The following is an 18,605-nucleotide window of genomic DNA, read 5'->3' as shown; positions in this document are numbered from 1 at the left end:
AACTGGGTCATTTTGCTAGTGGGATGCAGCTGAATGATATTCTGAATTACTGCTAAAAATGCTAAACTGTAACAAAAACTTCAGTGGTGCTTTTCTGAAGTTTCTATTACCTACTAATTTTTCAAAATAAGAAAACTGATTTCTAGACAAATTTTAAGCAGAGAATGGCAGCACTTGACATTTTATCGAGTACAGAACCTAGGTGCTTCAGATTGTTGCTTCTAGCAAATGTCTTTTATTTCCTACCCCCCCAGCAGATCCTCAGCCAAGAATTGGGAAGTGGGGTTGTGGAAGAGAATTTGTGTTTCAGGCAGCAGGATGAATCTGTCCAAGCAGATACAAGCAGCTTGGTTATTCAGATAGCAACTGCTCAAAGTTGTCTTTGTATGCAGAATGGCAGCAGAAATGATAGAAGTGCTGTAGCATCCATCCAAATATCCATTTTGCAATTGTCATTTTTGATGAGTGGCAGGAAGGCAGCCTGCAGTGCAGTCCTATTTCTGGGGGTCTCCACTTTCACTGAGTGAAAAAATTCCCATTTTTTTTTTTTTTTTTTTTTTTTTTTTGCTGTTGTGTTTGATTCTTCCAAGTAAAAGAGTGGTTCGTAAACTCCAGAATTTCATGGTACATGAAACTGAGAGAATGGCTTGCTATGGAGCAAGCAATATAGTGCACAAGTTGTTTATTTGTTAATGCAAAAACTCTCTGGAGCATCAAAGGAGATTTTTTTTTTCCTTCTGGTATTTTTTAACATGAGGTCTGAATGCATAGAGAAATTGGGAGTTTCAAACAATGATCTTGTCAAGGAGAGAAAATATCCCTGGGAACCAATATAGAGAAGTAAGTGTTTCTCTACAGAGTTTTAATAAACATTATTAAATATATCTTATTAAGGACAAATATTTATGTGTATTTTAAACGGAGTTTTATTAAACAGGGAAAGTCTGAAGAATTCAGAAAGTATTTAAAGAGAAGAAATCACATGGCTGATATCTTTAGAGCTTAATTTCTTTGAAAATATTACACTTTTAGCACTGTGCATAAAAAGCTGATATTCTAGAATCTTCATTTCTGGGCTTTTGACAAAATAACCAATTTGTCACCAGTTGTGTAGTTTTAAAAGTCAATACTTTCATGAGCTGTTTTCTTTATTTTTTAAACTTTATTCATATTTTGTGTCATTACAGTGTAACTGGGAAACTTGTGAAATATGCCACCTTTTATTTGCTTTAGAAAATTATCCATTTGTTTAATTCTTAATTGCACTGTGTCAACAGATATTCAGTGCAATGAAGATCAGGATCAGATCTGATTGTTACAGGCACAGAAAATACAATATGCTCAGCAGAATGCTGCCTGGATTAATATCAATGGGTTACTTCATAAGTGGCATGGAAGTGAATAAAAATTACAAATTGTTCTCTTTAAAGTAATGCATGAGAAGAAAAAGCTGAGGAAATTCCCTGAACAAAAGAGTTTGCAGCTATCTAGGGCACGTTTCTGGTAATGTAATAGAAATGCAGAATAATTCCTCCTGATGTTGGAATGCCTATCTCCTCTAAAACTTCCAAGATCTGTCATCAGTGTCTGAGTTAAGCTGCAATTTTTCAGATCTGACATGTAATCTACTGTAGCTCCCTTAAAACTGTCAGGTGTAGATAAACAGACATGAAATAGTTATAATTTAAAGATATCAAAGTTGATAAGATTTTGGGTATGTTTTGTTTTTCCTTTAGCAGGTGCTAAGTTTGGAGAAAGGCTTCAGAAGTTGCTGGTCTTGTCAAAAGACAATAGCAAAGATTCTGTGGTCCTTTCCCTATGATGAAAGAGGAATTATAAACATATAAATATCATGTTCAATAATATAGTGATGATCTCATCTGCCTGGGAAGGGTCTGGTAGTGTCAGGGAAAGATATCAGCAGATGTCTTGGAGACAAAACTATGACTCAGTCCTGACCTTGACTTTGTTGACTACCAAAGAGATTTACAGCTCACACCCATAGAAAGCTGGGTTTCATATCAGCCAGTGGAAATACAAATTCATAAATCACAGATGTAAAATGTTTTATTTATATATACACTAAAATATTTCTTGTTTAATTTTTCTAACTGAAGATTTGCCTGGAAATAATCCTCACAAATTCTTAAAAATTGTATCCTGCAGGTTGATGAATTTTCAAATTATCATTGTTCCATAGAACTTCCACCAAGGAGCTGCTCAAAATTACAGAAAAGTTGAGGCTGGGAGGGGGCTTTATGTATTTATTTGACAAATTATGCCTAGAGATTGACTTGAAACTTGGTGGTATGCTGCTATTGAGGTTTTCAATAACTCTGGAAAGTGTGAGGGTAAAAGTTGGCACAGAACTGAGACCTGGCCACGTCTGTCTGCTCCCAAGTCCCTTTGTTTTTCCATTTGCTTCTAACAGGAAAAGATGTTTTGAAGGGACATTCACCTATTATGGCTCCATTCAGTGCATCCTTCAGACAGGCCAGACCCACCTTCTCCCCAAGAGACAGCATTACACTGAAATATTGAATTTCACAAATAAAAAGGAAATTAGAAGCTCAGTTGTTATTTATATTCCTGATACTCCATTGAATACAACAGGACTGAACTACGAGTATGTATTTGATGTCCTTGCCTACAGAAATTGTTTTAACTAAAATCAGATGTTCTGCTACAGCTTCATCTATTTGCACTCCAAGCTGCCCCACGCTTCACCATGTCCCCAGGCTCACACCAAGTACTCTGCAGGATGAGAAGAGCAGCTTCAAAACCAGGGAGCAAGGAAGGGCAAGGCAGAAGGAGAGCTTCTCAGCATTCTGCAGATATGGGTTATAGCTTCTGAGCTTTCATTAGATCCCTGGGATCTGATGGGGATCACTCTCCCACTTAGCTGGGAGAGTGAAGGAACAATCCCACTTTTGTTCTCAAGTAGCCAAAACCTGATGGAAAAGGGCTTGGGGAATTAGAAACTTTTACTTGTTGAAAGCAGTTCACTAAATTTTAGGTACACTCAAGCAGAGGGCTGTGCAGATGGATAAAAATACTTGAACAATCCTGTGACTTCAGGACACCCCATTTACACAAAGCTCCACAAGCTTTATGATCTCTAAGTAGCCAAATGCTGGCAGTGATATGTTGTGAGCTGTTCTCTGTTTAATTATTAATTTTGCATTGAGTTCCCCAGTCAATATTTAGATGCTTAATGACATACAAAGCCTCTCCCATACTCATATTTTCTCTGTGAGAACATAACGTAGCCATTTCAGTACTAAATCAATTGCACACAAAGTTAAAATAACTTGATCTGCTGCTTCAGGTCCTTTCCTAATGAGATGCATCAGTTCCTAGGGAATAAGAGCAGTGAGACCATGGCCTGTTGGTAATCCTTATATTATACATTACTTATTTCATTATATAGTATGTATATTGTTTTATTTTGTTTACTATTTATTCTAAACCTTGTTTTCCTCTTCTGTAGTAATGAGCAGATTTATTAGGAGTGGTGTCACCTATTTTAAGCACCTGGGAATTTGATGCCTTTTCTGAGTTCTATTTCCTCCAAAATAAGTTGCTTCTAAAGATGTTTCATCTCACCATTCCTAAATATTTAGCTTAGGATTGGATGAAGTACATCCAAAATATCCAAGCAACTCTCTCAAGCAACTATTAAGAAACTTAAAATATCAGATACCTGAGCCTAAAGTGATTGTAACTGAGTGAACCCCAAATCTGCTCAACTTAGTGACCTAAATAATGACTTAACTCAGCAAAGAATATCAAGGCACCTACTTAAAACATAAACCACACACTTCAAATTTTATTCTTGTTACAAAGATTTTTTTGAAATTTGATTTATAAGATAGTTTCAAAGACCTGCTTTAAAACCATAGAACATACTCTTTTAGCACCTGAATAATTTATTAAATTCAGCTATCAGTGCCTTTAAAATACAATTTAAGCAAAAAGAGGATTTTCAGTAGGGCTGCAAGGATTTACATATGCAGATATTTCAGTCTCTTCCATCATTCCAGAATGCTCTTAGGGAATGTTGCTGCTACAGACTTGATTTAAAGGCTGAACAGTTCAAAGTGGGGGTTCCCAGAATAACTGCTGGTGTTTATCCTTCCTCACTGTGGAGTCCTCTGCTGTGGGAAGCCCCTGAACTTGGTTCAGAACAACATATGGGGAATGAATACTTTTTAGGCAAAAGGATTTCTGATCCTTAAAATCAGATAAGAATTTTTTTTAAGGATTTAAGGATTTGCTCCACACTAAGTTTGCAAGCTTACCATCAAACATTCCACTTCTGGTTGTAGCTTTAACAGGAAAAACTTCGTTTTTGATTTGGTTTATCTAGAAAGGTGCAAAGGAGATAATGCAGTTTTCTTCATGAAGAAGAGGGAAGTAGTTGCCTAATTCATGTATTTGGCCTACCAGTGAAGAAGTTGATTCTGGAATATTGTCTGGGCAGAATGAATTTTAATAACTTTAACAGAGAAGACACTGGAAGACCAACCAAATAATTTATCCAGTAGTTTATCTGCAGAAAAGGGGAAAGAAAAGAAAAACAAAACACACCTAAAAAGATCACGTATTAAGACAAAACCACTTATCCCTCAGAAAAAACCTCTCAGATGTTTAATAGATCAGATGGCTGGGACTTGACTATGAAATCAATACAAAGATGAAATGATACATTAGAATAAGTGTGTGCTCTGCTCCTACAAATGAAGGTAGGAACTATGTGAGATTTACTTCCTCATTATGAGGTCTCATTCTTCTTTCATTGCCACTACTTTTATAATTCTGAAGCACTCTCATCTTACATGGATTAATTTTGGATTGATGGAGATGGTGAGAATCACAGTGACAGAATCATGGATAACAAGCAGGAGTATTTCAGTTCTATCCCCACTTTGTAACATGAGATTAATGCATAACCAATCCATATTGGCTAAAGAGGCAAAGAATAAATATGAGAACTTGTAATGTGCAGCTGCTGATGAAGTCTGGGGTGGTGTCTTATCATTATCCTACATGCATCTGAAAAACTGGATACTGTGGAAGTTGCTGGTGGCAAGAAGGACAAGGATCTAATAAAGGAGAGGCACAAAAAAGGCACAAATCATCCTTTAGCTTTTCTCTTTCATTTCACATATACTCAAGTGAGAAATTAGGAGAGTAGAAAGGGAATAAAGGCAATGCAATGCTGTGTGTACATAATACAGACCTGCAAGGTCACTCCTGTTTTCCGTGGCCACACCTAATGTAAATCTTTGCTTTAGTAGTGCTGGGCTGCTTTAGATCAACAGAAATTCTGGCCCCATGTCTCAGAAAGCATTTCCAGTGAGGGAAGATTGACCTTGCACAGAGATCATATTAAAATGTAATATTATTACCTTATAATCAGGAAGGATGCCACTGTAGCTTACTTGGATGTAGAAGAATTGACTAAAGTGATTTCTGGGAAGTAATGAGATGCTTTTGATTAAAGCCATCTATGACAGGGGTATAATTGCTGCCTGCTTTATATTTTTAAGCCAGTCAATTCTTTTACAAAAGCAGGTAATTTAAAGAATGAGGTCTTCCATCTATGAAGCCTGATGCTGATCAAAAGGCTGTTGAAATCTGTGAAAACACTGCCTTCTTAGAAAAATATCTCCACTTTTTTAGTTGCTGAGCAAGTCCTAATGCAGACTATGCACAGAGTATGTAGCTTGGTTTTCTTTTTACCTTTTCTACAGAGACTGTATTTTTATGGTGTTTTTAAAAAAATAGATACTTGCTGTCAGTACATCCTTGTTTGTTTTTTTTTTTTTTCATTTGGAAATAATTTGTTGTTGGGATGAAATATTCTTCCCATTTCCTTTTCATTCTCAAAGTGTTATTAGATTTCAATATACTACTGATTTACAGCTTAGATTTGGCACTGATCTCTTTCATTTGCATGAACTTTATCTAGTTTCAGTCCTGCCTTACAGATAGTCCGAGCTTAAAAAGAAAATATGACTGATGAACATCTGTGTTGGAGCTGTTATTGGAAAGGGATTTTCCCATTTAAAAAAAAATAAAATAAAATTAAAGCAATCCATGGTGTTACCTTGATTCTTTCTCAGCTAAGGTGTTGTCCCCACAGGCCAGGGGCTGCAGGGGACCATATTGGTGAGAAGAATCCATAGTTGTCCTTATTGCCTTTGCTGTAAAAATTCAGAATACCACCTGTTCTTGGCAGGGCTGGTTGGAGACAAGGTGAAAGAGGCTTTGAGGTGAAGACAGCCACTTCTCTCCCAGCACTTCAAGATGCAAATAATTTACAGTCCTCTTTTACTAACCCAAATCAAATCTCTGAAACATCTATTTTCTTTTCTTCATTTCTCTTGATTAAAAATGCCTCCTTGCTTACAGGCGAGCAGAAATTGGGTATTAACTTCTTGTTTTTTGCAGAAAGTTAAATGATTAATCTAATTTTCTCTGGTTTATTTTCTGTCTTGAGGTTTAGTGAAAGCTTTCTGCCACATTCAAAAGGTAATTTCTCGTGGATATTTCTGGATATGAAATTTACATCAGGTTTTATATACTTGTATTACTTTTTAAATTGCTGTCTATTAACAATTTGCATTACTCTGGCCAGAGCTCTACCACCCAGATAAACAGGAAAAAGTAGAAGAAAAGGAAAATATTAAAGAAATGGTAGAGAAAAGCCAAGAGAACATTTGGATTATAAACCAGAGATAAGTAGAGAATGTATATTTTTAGTAAGCTCTCTGCTTGGCTGTTCTTGACTATAAAGTTTGCATCTGCATGTAAACAGCTTGAAATCAAATTTGAATGATTGCAAGCAATTCCAGTTTCCCATGGGAACTGGGAAAGCAGCATGGAGAACCACGTGAGGGGTATTTCTGAGGAAATGTTTCAGCTGTCAGAGGTCAGACCAGAGGGCTGAGTGAAAGGGGAAGTCACCCTGGGGGAGATGGGTTGGGCCTCAGACTTTTTCTCTCTGGTAGTTTTATAAAAGGTGAGGAAAGAGCTTGGTGCCCTCCCTCTCCACTGGTGCAGTGATGGTCTAGAGGTTTTCAGAAGAGAAGCCAGTATTCTATGCTATCTCTTGAAGAGTGGTCCTGCATTTTTTTAGGATTATTAATTTAATGGTGTTTTAATGTCTCGTGTGTCTTTAGTTCCCCTGATTTTTCTGGTTGACTTGTAGTTCTAGCCCAATTCCTCAGAGACTGTGGGTCCTCTGTGTTTTCTGAGTGTGCCTAGGGCTGAGTCTTACTCTTTGTATGTTGAATAGCTGTTCTTTCACACATAAATCACTGCTGTCACATTCACCTGCTGTGAGATGTTCAATGCATATCATCATTTACATTAAACGATTTACTTCAAGAGAATGTGTTATATTGCTTTATGAATTATGTTATCTGACATAGAAGATTATGTTATGAATTGGCAGTTAGAATATTACAACAGTGGGACTTTTTATAGCTTATGGTCATGATCCAAGAAGTAATTCATGCCTTTCTTTAATAGACTTCACTGGTCAAAAGGGAAGCAGACATGAGAGTATAATATTTTTATTATGGATCCAGAGCTTTGGCAATCCTAGTTTTAAAAAAAATATCACTGTGTTTTGCTTAAATCTGTATGCTTGTATTTGGAGGAAGGACACAGCTTTTGGTGGTTTTTTTGATATGAAGCTCTACAGTTCTAAGTCCTCTTTCTCTAAAATTCTCAGTCTAGCTGAAGCAAATTCTCAGTCTAGCTGCAAGTGATCAAGTGTAATGGCTTCCCCATGACTGAGCAAGAAAAGCTTGTTTCCTCAAGGCATAAAAATATGTTGGCATACCCAGTGTTTTGATCAGTGATGCCATTCAAACTCTACTTTAAAAAGTACACACATATCCTGATTTTGCCAGAGATCTAAAGAAACAACGTGAAAAAGTCCTGCAGGATAGAAAATTACTGCCCTGTAAAAATATCAAATATGCTAAAAGCCTGAGCTCATTAATTTTTACTTAATGTCTTTTCTGTTGAGCAAGGCCTTCAACTTTCCTGTAGCACATCTGAGTTCCTAAGTGTAGTGGCAGCTGAAATGCACTCGATTGGAAACATAATGGATTTTTCTTCTTCTATTTGTTTTGCTTCCCTAGGGCTTGTTGTCTCTACAGTACAAAGTGACAAACATGTAATTAGTTGTAGTAGTACAGTAGTCAGGAGGGTTTCCTTCTTTGCTCCATTTTCTCAAAGCTGGTGTCTGTTTTTTCTGTAGCAATAAATATTATGTACACACAGGTAACCAACTTGATTTCTCCCTTTTTCATCCTATTTTTCATTCTTTTTTCCTTCATCTTGGATTGATTTAGCTTTACTTTCTGAAATTCTGCCATTATGCAACTGGTTGTGATCAGAGGTACATCTGAACTTGGGAAAAAGGTGGAAATAAAATTCAGCAATTCAGCCACATTTTTAAGGAAAGTAGACTTTGCTTTCTGTAGCATGTTTAGAAAATGTTTAACATACCAAACATGCAGTGAAGACTCAAAACAGAGTGAAAATATCTTGAGGAAACTCCAGTGTGAAGTGTTTGAACATGGTAGCTCTCAAACTGGACTGGAGTCCTTAAAATGGATAATATTTTACTGTTAATATTCCAATTCAGAGTCATCTTTTAAGGCTGCAGGTTTAAGACACTTGTTCAGATCTCATCAAGCCAGCAAGAGGCCTCACTTCCACTACAGCACTTTTTGTAAAGCTGGCACCTTGCTATAATAAATAAAAGGGTTGGGGGAAAAGGTAATGGAAAGGCTATTAAAAGGTAAATAACAAAATGCTAAAGAGCTTTTTCATAAGAAACCATCTGTTCCAATCACCACAAAATTGTGAAAGAATTGTCTTTTACTTCTTAATGCCTAAGAGGATTTTTTTGGTCGATATTTCCAAGCCAACTTAGAGGCCAAATGAGCAATCAACAGATTAATAACACAGCTGCTGCAGCAGTGACTTGGCTGGTGGGATATGGGTCTGATCAATGAGAAACTTGGGGAAGTCCAAGCAGAGGTTTTGAGAGATGAGAGGAATAATGAAACTGCCCAGTAGGTGTGACAAAAAAGTCATGAATATTGAAATACACCAAGGCACAACTGCATTTCCTTCACCTTTTCTGAGAGAAACTGCCTCAGTCAGTATCTGCACATCAGCAGCAGAACTCAAAAGTTGCTGATTTTGCAGATGTTTCTTCCTCAGCTTGATAAGCTAATATATATTGTTTAACATGATAATGTAGCAAGCTGTTGTTTTGTGGTTTGAAAGCCAGCTGCATTTGATTGATGCCAGGAATGGAAGTATTTGTAAAATGACACTGAATTAGAAGCAGTCAGTTTATGGGACTGGGGAAATGAATCTTTTATGTAGAATAAAACTTTATGATGAAGGAGTAACACTGAGGAAGTGTACATCTTGACTGAAACTCTTTTGGACCAGATGCATGCTGTAGAGCCTTCTAAAGTAAAAATTTGTGGCAGTGTGTTTTTAGGAAAGAGATCTCTCTAAACATTTTCTCTTTGTGGTATCCAATCCCATATGTCTGCTCATGTGTGTTTCCTCTGTGAATACCTCAGCTAGGAAAGGAAAATTCTTCCCTGGAAATATATCTACCAGACTTCTCCAAAAGGTCCATGGATTATAATTTAGTTATTGGTTTAAAGCTGCTGTGATATTGATGTATATGTATATGATGATCTCTCAAAAGAAGTGTAGTTTTCTATTTACAGATTGTACTAATGCACAGTGACATCTAAAGAGAACCCCAATTTTTGGGTGCATCTGTTAGGTGAATGTCTGAGACTACCATAACTTTGATGTCAAAACTTTTGAGAGAAGCAACATAGCAAAAAAATTGTTCTAATTCTGTAGTTTTCCTTCCAGACTTGGCATATATATGCAAAGTGAATGTAAAATTCTACTCTTCTGAGTTGTTGTAATTTATCTGCATGCACCAAAAGATTACACAAAACAAGATAATGTCCAGTGAGATGAAAGGTTAAAAGCTGCAGCTGGCAAATGAAAATCAAATGCAGACATTGTATTAAGCCAGTTTTATGCCAGAGTAATTAGAGATTTGGGGGGTTCCATCTTAAAATCTATATATACTTTCCAGAGTCTTACAATCAGAAATATTTCAATAGAAGTGTCTAGGACAGCTGTATTGATATTTCAGTAGAACTGTCTAGGACAATTGTATGAATTTTTCTCTACCTGAGAAGATATTTGTATCAGTTTCTATAGCTATCAACTAATCTAATAAATTAATAATGATATAACTGTATATTATTTTAAATATAGTCTAACGTACTTGTGTTTATTAAATTGCATTTTTCAGGAAAGAGTTGCCTTAAACCCATAGAATTTCACTTGGTTTTGAGCATTCTAACACCCCTTGAAGATTTGTCTTAATTCTTATTTATTTATCTGGAGTCTTAGGACTTAGGGGATCTTGGTGGCCCTGCTCTGGCAGGGGGGGTTGGACTAGATGATCTTTCGAGGTCCCTTCCAACCCCTAAGATTCTATGATTCATTAAACACTGGTACAAATAGAAGTAATCTCCCCAAAATGCAATAAATATCTAAAAAATAGCCCACTATGTTGAACTTTTTTCAACATTGTAATCCTCATCACAAATATCCTCTAGACTTTTTATCAGGTTAAAAATTATATACCTGCTGCAAAGCAGAGGCTGGAATTGTGCAGTTGGCTCAGCTGCAAGTATAAACGAGACAACTACAGCTGCAAATTGAGTCCCAGCTGCAAGTTCTTATGATCCTGATGAGATAATTGTGTATTGCACCCACCTGGATCTCCCACGTGAAGGCAGCATAATTTTTGTTGGTGTTCTTCCTGACTGCATTCTGCTTTCTGTCCACTCTCCTGGCAGGAACCACAGTGATGAGGATGACAGCTTTTGATGCTGATGACTCCAGCACAGACAACGCTCTCCTGCGCTACAACATCCTCAAACAGACCCCTACCAAACCCTCTCCAAACATGTTCTATATTGACCCAGAAAAAGGAGATATTGTCACAGTGGTGTCACCTGTACTGCTGGATCGTGAGGTGAGTGAGGATTTTCTTGGCTGAGGTTTTTTTGCTTAGAATCTGCTTGTGGGATGTGAAAAGAGGTGCAGAATGTTACGGGAGTGAGGGCTCAGATACTCAGCTTTGAGGAGCCTTTTAAATAATTTTATTTCTTATTTGGATGTAAGAACTTACATGATCTGATCAATGTTTATAACTCTGGTTGTTCCTTGTTTCTGGGCAAGGCATTTAGTGCTGGATGGTGAGAGCAAAGATCTCAGGATTGAGTGCATCAGTTTAGAGTTACCAACTGTCTGTTTGGATGTAAAAAACCAAACCAAGCCAACACAAAAGTAATTGTATATATAGTTTGCTATGAGATTATTACAGTTTGGTGCTTTAAATCTTTTTTCTATAACTTTATATTTCAGTTACTGGATATATTTTAGTTATTAATTTTATATTTATATGGTGTACTTAACAAACCAGTTAACTTCCTATTCCATAGGCAAAAAATGAAAATAATAATAATAGTCAAGGGACAGGTAGTCTGCATGTGGCTTTAAGGTGAATTACCATATAAGAGCATAAATTGATAGCAAAGAAAGCTTAGGTATTAACATTTCATATTTAGAATATAATTAAGTACAGCTAATGTGTTAAAACAGATTAGTTATCAGAATATATTAACAGCCAGGTACCAGTACAATTCTGACTCCATAAATCACCATTTCCTTCCATTGCACAGCTCTCTGTGTTTCCAGGTTCCTGGAGACAACCAAGTTCTTTTCTTTCAGGCTGTTTTAGGTGTGTGCTGATTGACTGAACTTGTCTTCTAAGTTGGTTAAGTTTGGGGCTGTCCAATGTTCTTGATATTCAGCACATTATTTCTTGTTTTAACTAAATGAAAATTAGACCCACTCTGCTTTCCATTTTAGATTAGTAGTTTTTCTGCAGGTTTTCCAACAGCAGACATTGGATGGGCAAACCAGACACATATTCCAGATACACAGTGCACTAAAACTAAGGTCTGGATCTTTAGATCTGCCTTTCAAATTTAGAGAGACTCCATTTCTTCCCCACCCTTGTTTGACTGACCAAAGAATCATGCTTAAGATTTATATAGTCACTACCTTTTTACCTCAAGTCTCCCTTCCAAATTCATTGTTTTAGTTCCAAAGCTTTATACTCTTTTCTAAAGTCAGGTATTTTTTTCTTAATTGATAACCACTCCCCAGATTAAAGCAATTTACTCAAAATTAGAAAATCAATGGAAGGGAATGAGCATGCCTGCTTTTCCTGGTACCTTCCAAAGGTCACAGGTAATTCATGAAATAATGATGCTGTCTCCATCCAAGAAGTCTGCCTGCAATTGAAGGAGTGTTATGGCTGGGTAGTATATCCTGGAAGTGGGACCTGAATTACTCATGATTTTTAATAACAGGCTCTTCAGTACCTTTACTTAGAAGGTGACATGGTAGGCTGTAATCCTGTTGAAACTACAAAGTAATTTCTGTTGTTGCTGCAAATGCTGTTTTCTGAGCCAAAATGTTAGGCTGTATAAAACTTTAACTCTAAAAGCAAGCAATATCTGCAGTTCAAGTCCAGTGTAATAGTGTGGTGTCAGGTGAAGGATTACATGAAATAATGTTTGTGAACAGGAAGCCACAATGCTTTTACCTCCTTGGTTCTTCCTTTCCTTGTGCTGGCATTTCAGTGGAGAAGGTTATTACAGGAGACAGGAGAAGGGAACAGCAATTTTTTGGTAATGTTTTTCATTGCTTGGGAATAAGGATGGATGCTGAAAACCTCAGCTGATGCTATTTGATGGCTGGGATTTTGGGTTAGCAGCATTTGCAGGTGATGCCCAGGAGGGCACAGGTGGTATTTATATGGGGGAAGGGGGGAAGGAATACTCCAGCTGGGAAGTTCCACAGTTCCAGAAACTGCAAAGATTGATCTTGGTGAATCTGATTGCTCATGACTGTCAATGCAAACCAATAGCTTCTCCTAGATTTTACTTAAGCTTTGAATTTGGTTAATTGCCTGTGATTTTTCTGTCTTTACTAGCCCTGTTTTCTAGCTGAATCTTAAAAGTGAATCCCAGTCAAAGGGGAATTTTTCCTGGTAGCTGTATTAGTCCTAGACAGCAATTAAGAAGCTGAATTAAAGCAAAATTTTCTCTTGGATGGACATGGAGAAGGGAGAAAGTTATTTCTCATCAATCTTATGTATATGCATCAAAAGTTGATACGAACTCTTTAAGACCATGTTAAGACACTGTTAAAATTGCTCACATGTTCCATCTCTTTTAGTAACTTTTACCACTGCTTAGATCTTGATGCTTTTGGGAGACTTTCCATTACATTTAATAAAAAGTAATGGACTAAAAATTGTTTGAGGCTTTATTTTGGCCTCTCTTTTTTCAATTTCTAGTGCTAAGTGCCAAAACACTGGAATTTACCCTAATGTGAAAAGAAGTTGGGTTATCTGGAAAGCTCATTTTTTCTATCCAATTGTACATATTTGGGAGAATCTTAGCATGTATAAGTAAACGTGAAGGTTAAAATCTTTTTTTAGTTATTTTTTTCCTGGCAATACTTTAGAATGAAAAGTAAGTTCTCAGCAGACACAAGAGTAAGGGAAAAGAAAAGAATTCGATGTTTTCTGGTCAACCTCAACCTTCCAGCTGTTTGTTCTTTTAGCTACAAAGGATCAGCTCAAAATCAAGACAAGTTGTTAAATTTCTACTACAATTTCTGTGTGCCTGCAAAATTTCTAACATTTATTACAGTCTTTTGATAAACTGAGAGTACAGAGGTGGGAATGCTCCCTGTCTTAAGTGACTTCTGTGCATAAGGCAGCAGCAGGAGTGTGAAATGTGGAGGGCATCACTGTGTTTAGGGTTGATTTTTTTTTTTTTTTTTTTTTTTTTTTTCTGCACTCTCCAGAAACAGAAAGGTTGCCTTAAGTTCTTATTTTGAGTTGTCTGTTCACTTTCAGACCCTAAATTTTTTAATTTTGTTAACTTTGGTAGTAATTGAATGAGTGTTTGATTTAGCACGGATGGGTGACTGGGTGCTTTGGAGTGATTTCCATGGTACAGTCTGGTAACATCTAGAAAAGCATCAACCAAAAAGTCATTTACTCCAGTGTGCAGAAAAAGGGGATGTAGGAATCCCACAGACTGCATCCAGCAAGCTGCTGAGTGCTGTGGACTTCTGTTGACATCTGCTGAGGGAATCTGCTTCATGCCTCCAAGGCAAAACTTAGCTCTCTCCAGGAGCTGTATTCCTATCCCAGTGTATTTTGCTTTATAAATTTTTCAGATTCAAAATTATTTTCAGAATACCATGATCCTCAAGGTTAGCAGCAAAACTCAGATAATTTCTCAAAGAGCATCCATTTTCATTTTCAGAAGGCAAGTAAGGACGTATATTTGAAGATTAATGTGAGTTTTTTTCTTCTGGGAGTTAGGCATCCTTGAATCTGTCAGCAATAAAGATTGAAGAGTGTTTGGGGGCAAACTGTGCCTCCACATATCCACTGGAGAATACATTTTGATTCATAAATTCAGAGGAGAAGGATGCCCTCCATCAAAGTGTATGCTCTAAATGACCTGAAACTGAGCATAACAGGGGTGGGGGGTGAGGGTGGAGAGGAGAGAGGAAGAAGAGAAAAAGAAACCTTGAGGAAACGTCCTGAATTTTGTATTTTGAGGATGGAGAGCCCACTTCAAGGTGGCACTTCCCTGCAGTGAAAGAAAAATAATGCTCCTCACGTGTATAGGAGGAGAAAACACTTGTACTCGTGTAGAATTATTTTATGGATCAGTAATCAGATTTTCTGCTTACCCAGAATGCTGCATTTCCAGTGTAGCAAACCCCTCTGCTCTGCAGGAAAGTAGCTGTATGATTTGTATGAATTTTATATGACTAAAATACTATAAGAAAGCTGCCACAACAGTTGCTTAAGTGAAATATTTACTCTATTTCTCACAGTGTGAGGAGTAATATGGTTTTGCTTTTGCTAGGAACTGCTGTGCTTATTTTGAATAAACTTAACAAATGGTTTGAGGTATCTGCATCATGCTGGACTGTAGTCAGGAGTTTGCCAACACTTCAAGAAAGCCAATACAAGTACTGTGTGATCCTGAGAAACCCTGGGCTAGGTGCACTTTAATGAAATGGCTGCTCTCCAGGGATGAGTGACACCTGCTGTGCCTGCACAACCCCCATGTGAACCAGTTTTGGTGCATCAAGCTACCAGTACATGAATCCCAGGTACCTTTCTCTCTCTTTAGCACTGAAACCATGGAGCTGAGAGCCCTGGGCCATAAATCACAGGAAAGCTGGAATTACAATAACCCTTCCTGCTGGGGAATGTGATCCAATTTGTGGTTCCACTGTGATCCACCCGTATGAACATCACAACAGCCAAGCCTCTCACTGAACCGGGTGGCTTTTTTAAACACCTGTAACAAAAAGCAGTGTATAACCCCTAGCAACCACCCACCCCTTTCCATAGTTCCAGGAATGACTGCTCAGTGGCTACCAATTTTTCAAGCCACCAACATCCCACTGATCTTGTTCACCAAGCCACTGCTGGGCAAGACAGGTTGCACAAATGTTCTTTACAGCCAGTTGTGCTCTGCTGAGTAAATCCCAGCACTCTTGTTGGTAGGGCTTGTGTTCTCCCAAGAGGTTACTAGAAAATAGAAAAACTGGTCCACTTCTGCCTGTGGACACCACCTTCTCTATCCACATTTTTCATTTTGGAGATATGTTTCTTAAGCAGTCAATATACTTATTACTTACTCCATCTAAATGCAAATGCTGAACCAACAGTGCACTCTTGTTTTTAATGAAAAGGTATTAATCTTTTCAGCAAATGCATTCCACGTTTGATCTTCATATTAACCTCTAAAATATTCATATTTAGTGTGATTGTGGAAAAAAATATACCACGGAACCTGTCAGCTCTGAGGTGGAAAGTTTATTATTTTGTCTCTTCTTCTATGTCAGAATTCCCACTTGCACACCTTTAACTTGTTTTGCAGTATAGTAAATTCCATAATTGACTTCTCTTCCTGTAGTTTGGGCTTTTTTTTTTTTTAAATTAATTCAACACCTACATTGATAGTCAGATTTTTTTAGAAAAAAGAAAATTATCTGATGATAATAAGTATCAGATTGCCTTTTTTATAAAAATCTGTGAAGGCTGAACATATAATTTCTTTCTGGACAGTGTATATAATATCAAGATCAGCAGCAACCTGAGCCAAGGTTTTGCCACCCTCACACCAAACAATTTTGTCCTGAAGTCCAACCAAAATTTCCCAGCCCTCTGATACTTCCTTGTGACTGTAATGAATATCTAATCCTAATATTGTTGGAAATTCACCAAATATGTTTGCATCTGCATCTCGAGCAACACATTGGCAAGGGAGAAAATTAACCAGAACCAGAAATTAGAATTGCACACTGGCTGTCTTCCCAAGAGAAAAAGGAAATAGATAAACCCCTTAGATTAATGTTTATTGCAAAAAAACAGAATAAAAGGGTCTACCCAGAAAACTGTGGGTTGGGTCCAGGATTCTTAACCCATTTCTTTTTTTTAACATTAAAAAAATTTGTCAAATGTGGTTATTTTAAGTGTTCCCCTAGCATAATTTACATTTTCCAGTGCTGTTATTGTGGGATAATTCCTCTGGAATCAGTGGGATGCTACTTTTGATTCCCCAAATGCCAGTCAGATAAGAGGTTCATCTTTCTCATTTTATTTTCACTTTCTTTTATCTTTTTTGTTTTCTAATTACTTTCTATTTTTAAAGTTCATGTAGGGAGAATTATTTAAAAAGTGCTGTTTTGCAGGAGATTTTATCTTAATGCCATCAGTCAGAAAAACTCTTGCTCTCTGAGTTCTTCCTGGTCTGGTGGGGTTTTTTTTCAGTTTTTATTCTCAATGTCATTGTATTCTTTGGGCTTCTGTGAAACATCAGGTGGAATTTCTCTAGTTTTGACAACATCCTATAGTCCTCAGCCTGTGATACTGAGTTATAGAAAACTATTTAAGGTTCAAAAAAACCCTCTTAAACTACATTAATAATATTAGGTTTTGTTTTTCTGTTTATATACTCAGCAAATCAATTAAAGGGTAATCTAAGAAGGCAGAATGGAAATAATATTGGCATATTTGATTGCATTTGATTGCTTTTAGTTCTTGGAGGAGGTAAACATGGGTAAATACAGAGAAACAGCCTGAAGAATCATTTCAGAGACCTGGAGATGGATAAATTGTTGAATTAAGCACATATAAAGAGTCATGTTAATTAAATTCTCCTCTGCTTCTCTTTTGGCCTACAGAATTCACTGGTGTTTCATTTGTAATATATTTATGCAACTTTTTGCCTATTTGTTTACATATTAAGCTAAGTGCAAAAAATTTGAAATCTTAATTAGAATTGAAATCTTAATTAGAATATAGCTGAACACCCCAGAGAGGCTAATGACAGCCTTTGAATCTCTTTTTAGTTGTAAATGTTGGGACGTTACATCCATATTATGTACATAAAAACATCTCAGAAGCTCAAAATCTGAAGCATAAATGAAGTTATTCAATCATGTGGTTGATTACTGTAGACTTTAGAAAGTGCCATCTAACACAGAAGGAATAGTATTTTTTTTTATATATATATTTATACTTTTTTGATACTGTTATGAAAATTCCCTGAATGATTCTTCTCTTCTGGAGGATCACTGAATTTTGTAATAGTGGTAAAATGCAGCTGTTAATGCCTATACTTCAGTTTTGCTTAGTATTTTTTACAGCTTGCTTTTTGGCATGTTTAATTTGACTTATCTTGTGTCATGGATTTTTTATTTTTTTATTTTTATTTTTTTTTAAGGCAAACTCAATTTCCTTGAGAGGAAATCCATAAAGCATCATTGTCTCTGTAGAACAAGGATCAGTTGACTCCTTCAAGACCACATATAAATCACTCTTAAGGAAAGATAGTGCTCACTCAGAAAAGTGATTTATAAACACTCTGAGTTTGGGCTGTATTATACTTCCACTTTTAAACAGATAACTCCATCTGAAATATGAATTCTGTCTTGTAGCTTGATGGTACCATAGAGCAGTATTTTTGAGTGCTGAGTTTTCTTTTTTGGAATACAACATGTGCTGACTTCAGACTGTGTTGCCTAACACTCTCATTTAATGATTTTTAGAGTACTAGACCACAGCTTGCCCTAGATGAAATGTTATTTTCAACAAAAAAAAATTGAAAATCTTTGCTGTTCTTATTTTTCTTTATAGAAAATACATGCAAAGTGTGTATGTATATATGTATATATATATATATACTTTATATATATGTACACTATATATATATTTTTCTATATACATATATACGATATATATATATATTTTTATATATATATATATATTTTATATTTATATGTATGTTAGAGGCATGTGGTGGTACTGCTCAGAGAACACAGTTCCAGCCTTTGAAACAGGG

General features: G+C 36.5%; 1 protein-coding gene across 1 annotated transcript in view; it reads left to right on the top strand.

Moving 5' to 3' along the window:
• CDH13 (cadherin 13) overlaps positions 1 to 18,605 on the top strand; it is a 402,793-nt gene that overhangs the window by 261,012 nt on the left and 123,176 nt on the right. The window contains exon 7 of the mRNA XM_071756616.1: positions 10,941 to 11,119. Coding sequence (XP_071612717.1) covers positions 10,941 to 11,119 — 179 coding nt within the window. The remainder of the gene's footprint in view (positions 1 to 10,940; positions 11,120 to 18,605) is intronic.

The sequence above is a fragment of the Heliangelus exortis genome, chromosome 13 (genome assembly GCF_036169615.1).
Source record: "Heliangelus exortis chromosome 13, bHelExo1.hap1, whole genome shotgun sequence".
In the NCBI taxonomy this organism is placed as follows: Eukaryota; Metazoa; Chordata; class Aves; order Apodiformes; family Trochilidae; genus Heliangelus; species Heliangelus exortis.
The sequence above is the reverse complement of the archived record's forward strand: the minus strand, read 5'-3'. Positions and strand labels throughout refer to the sequence as shown.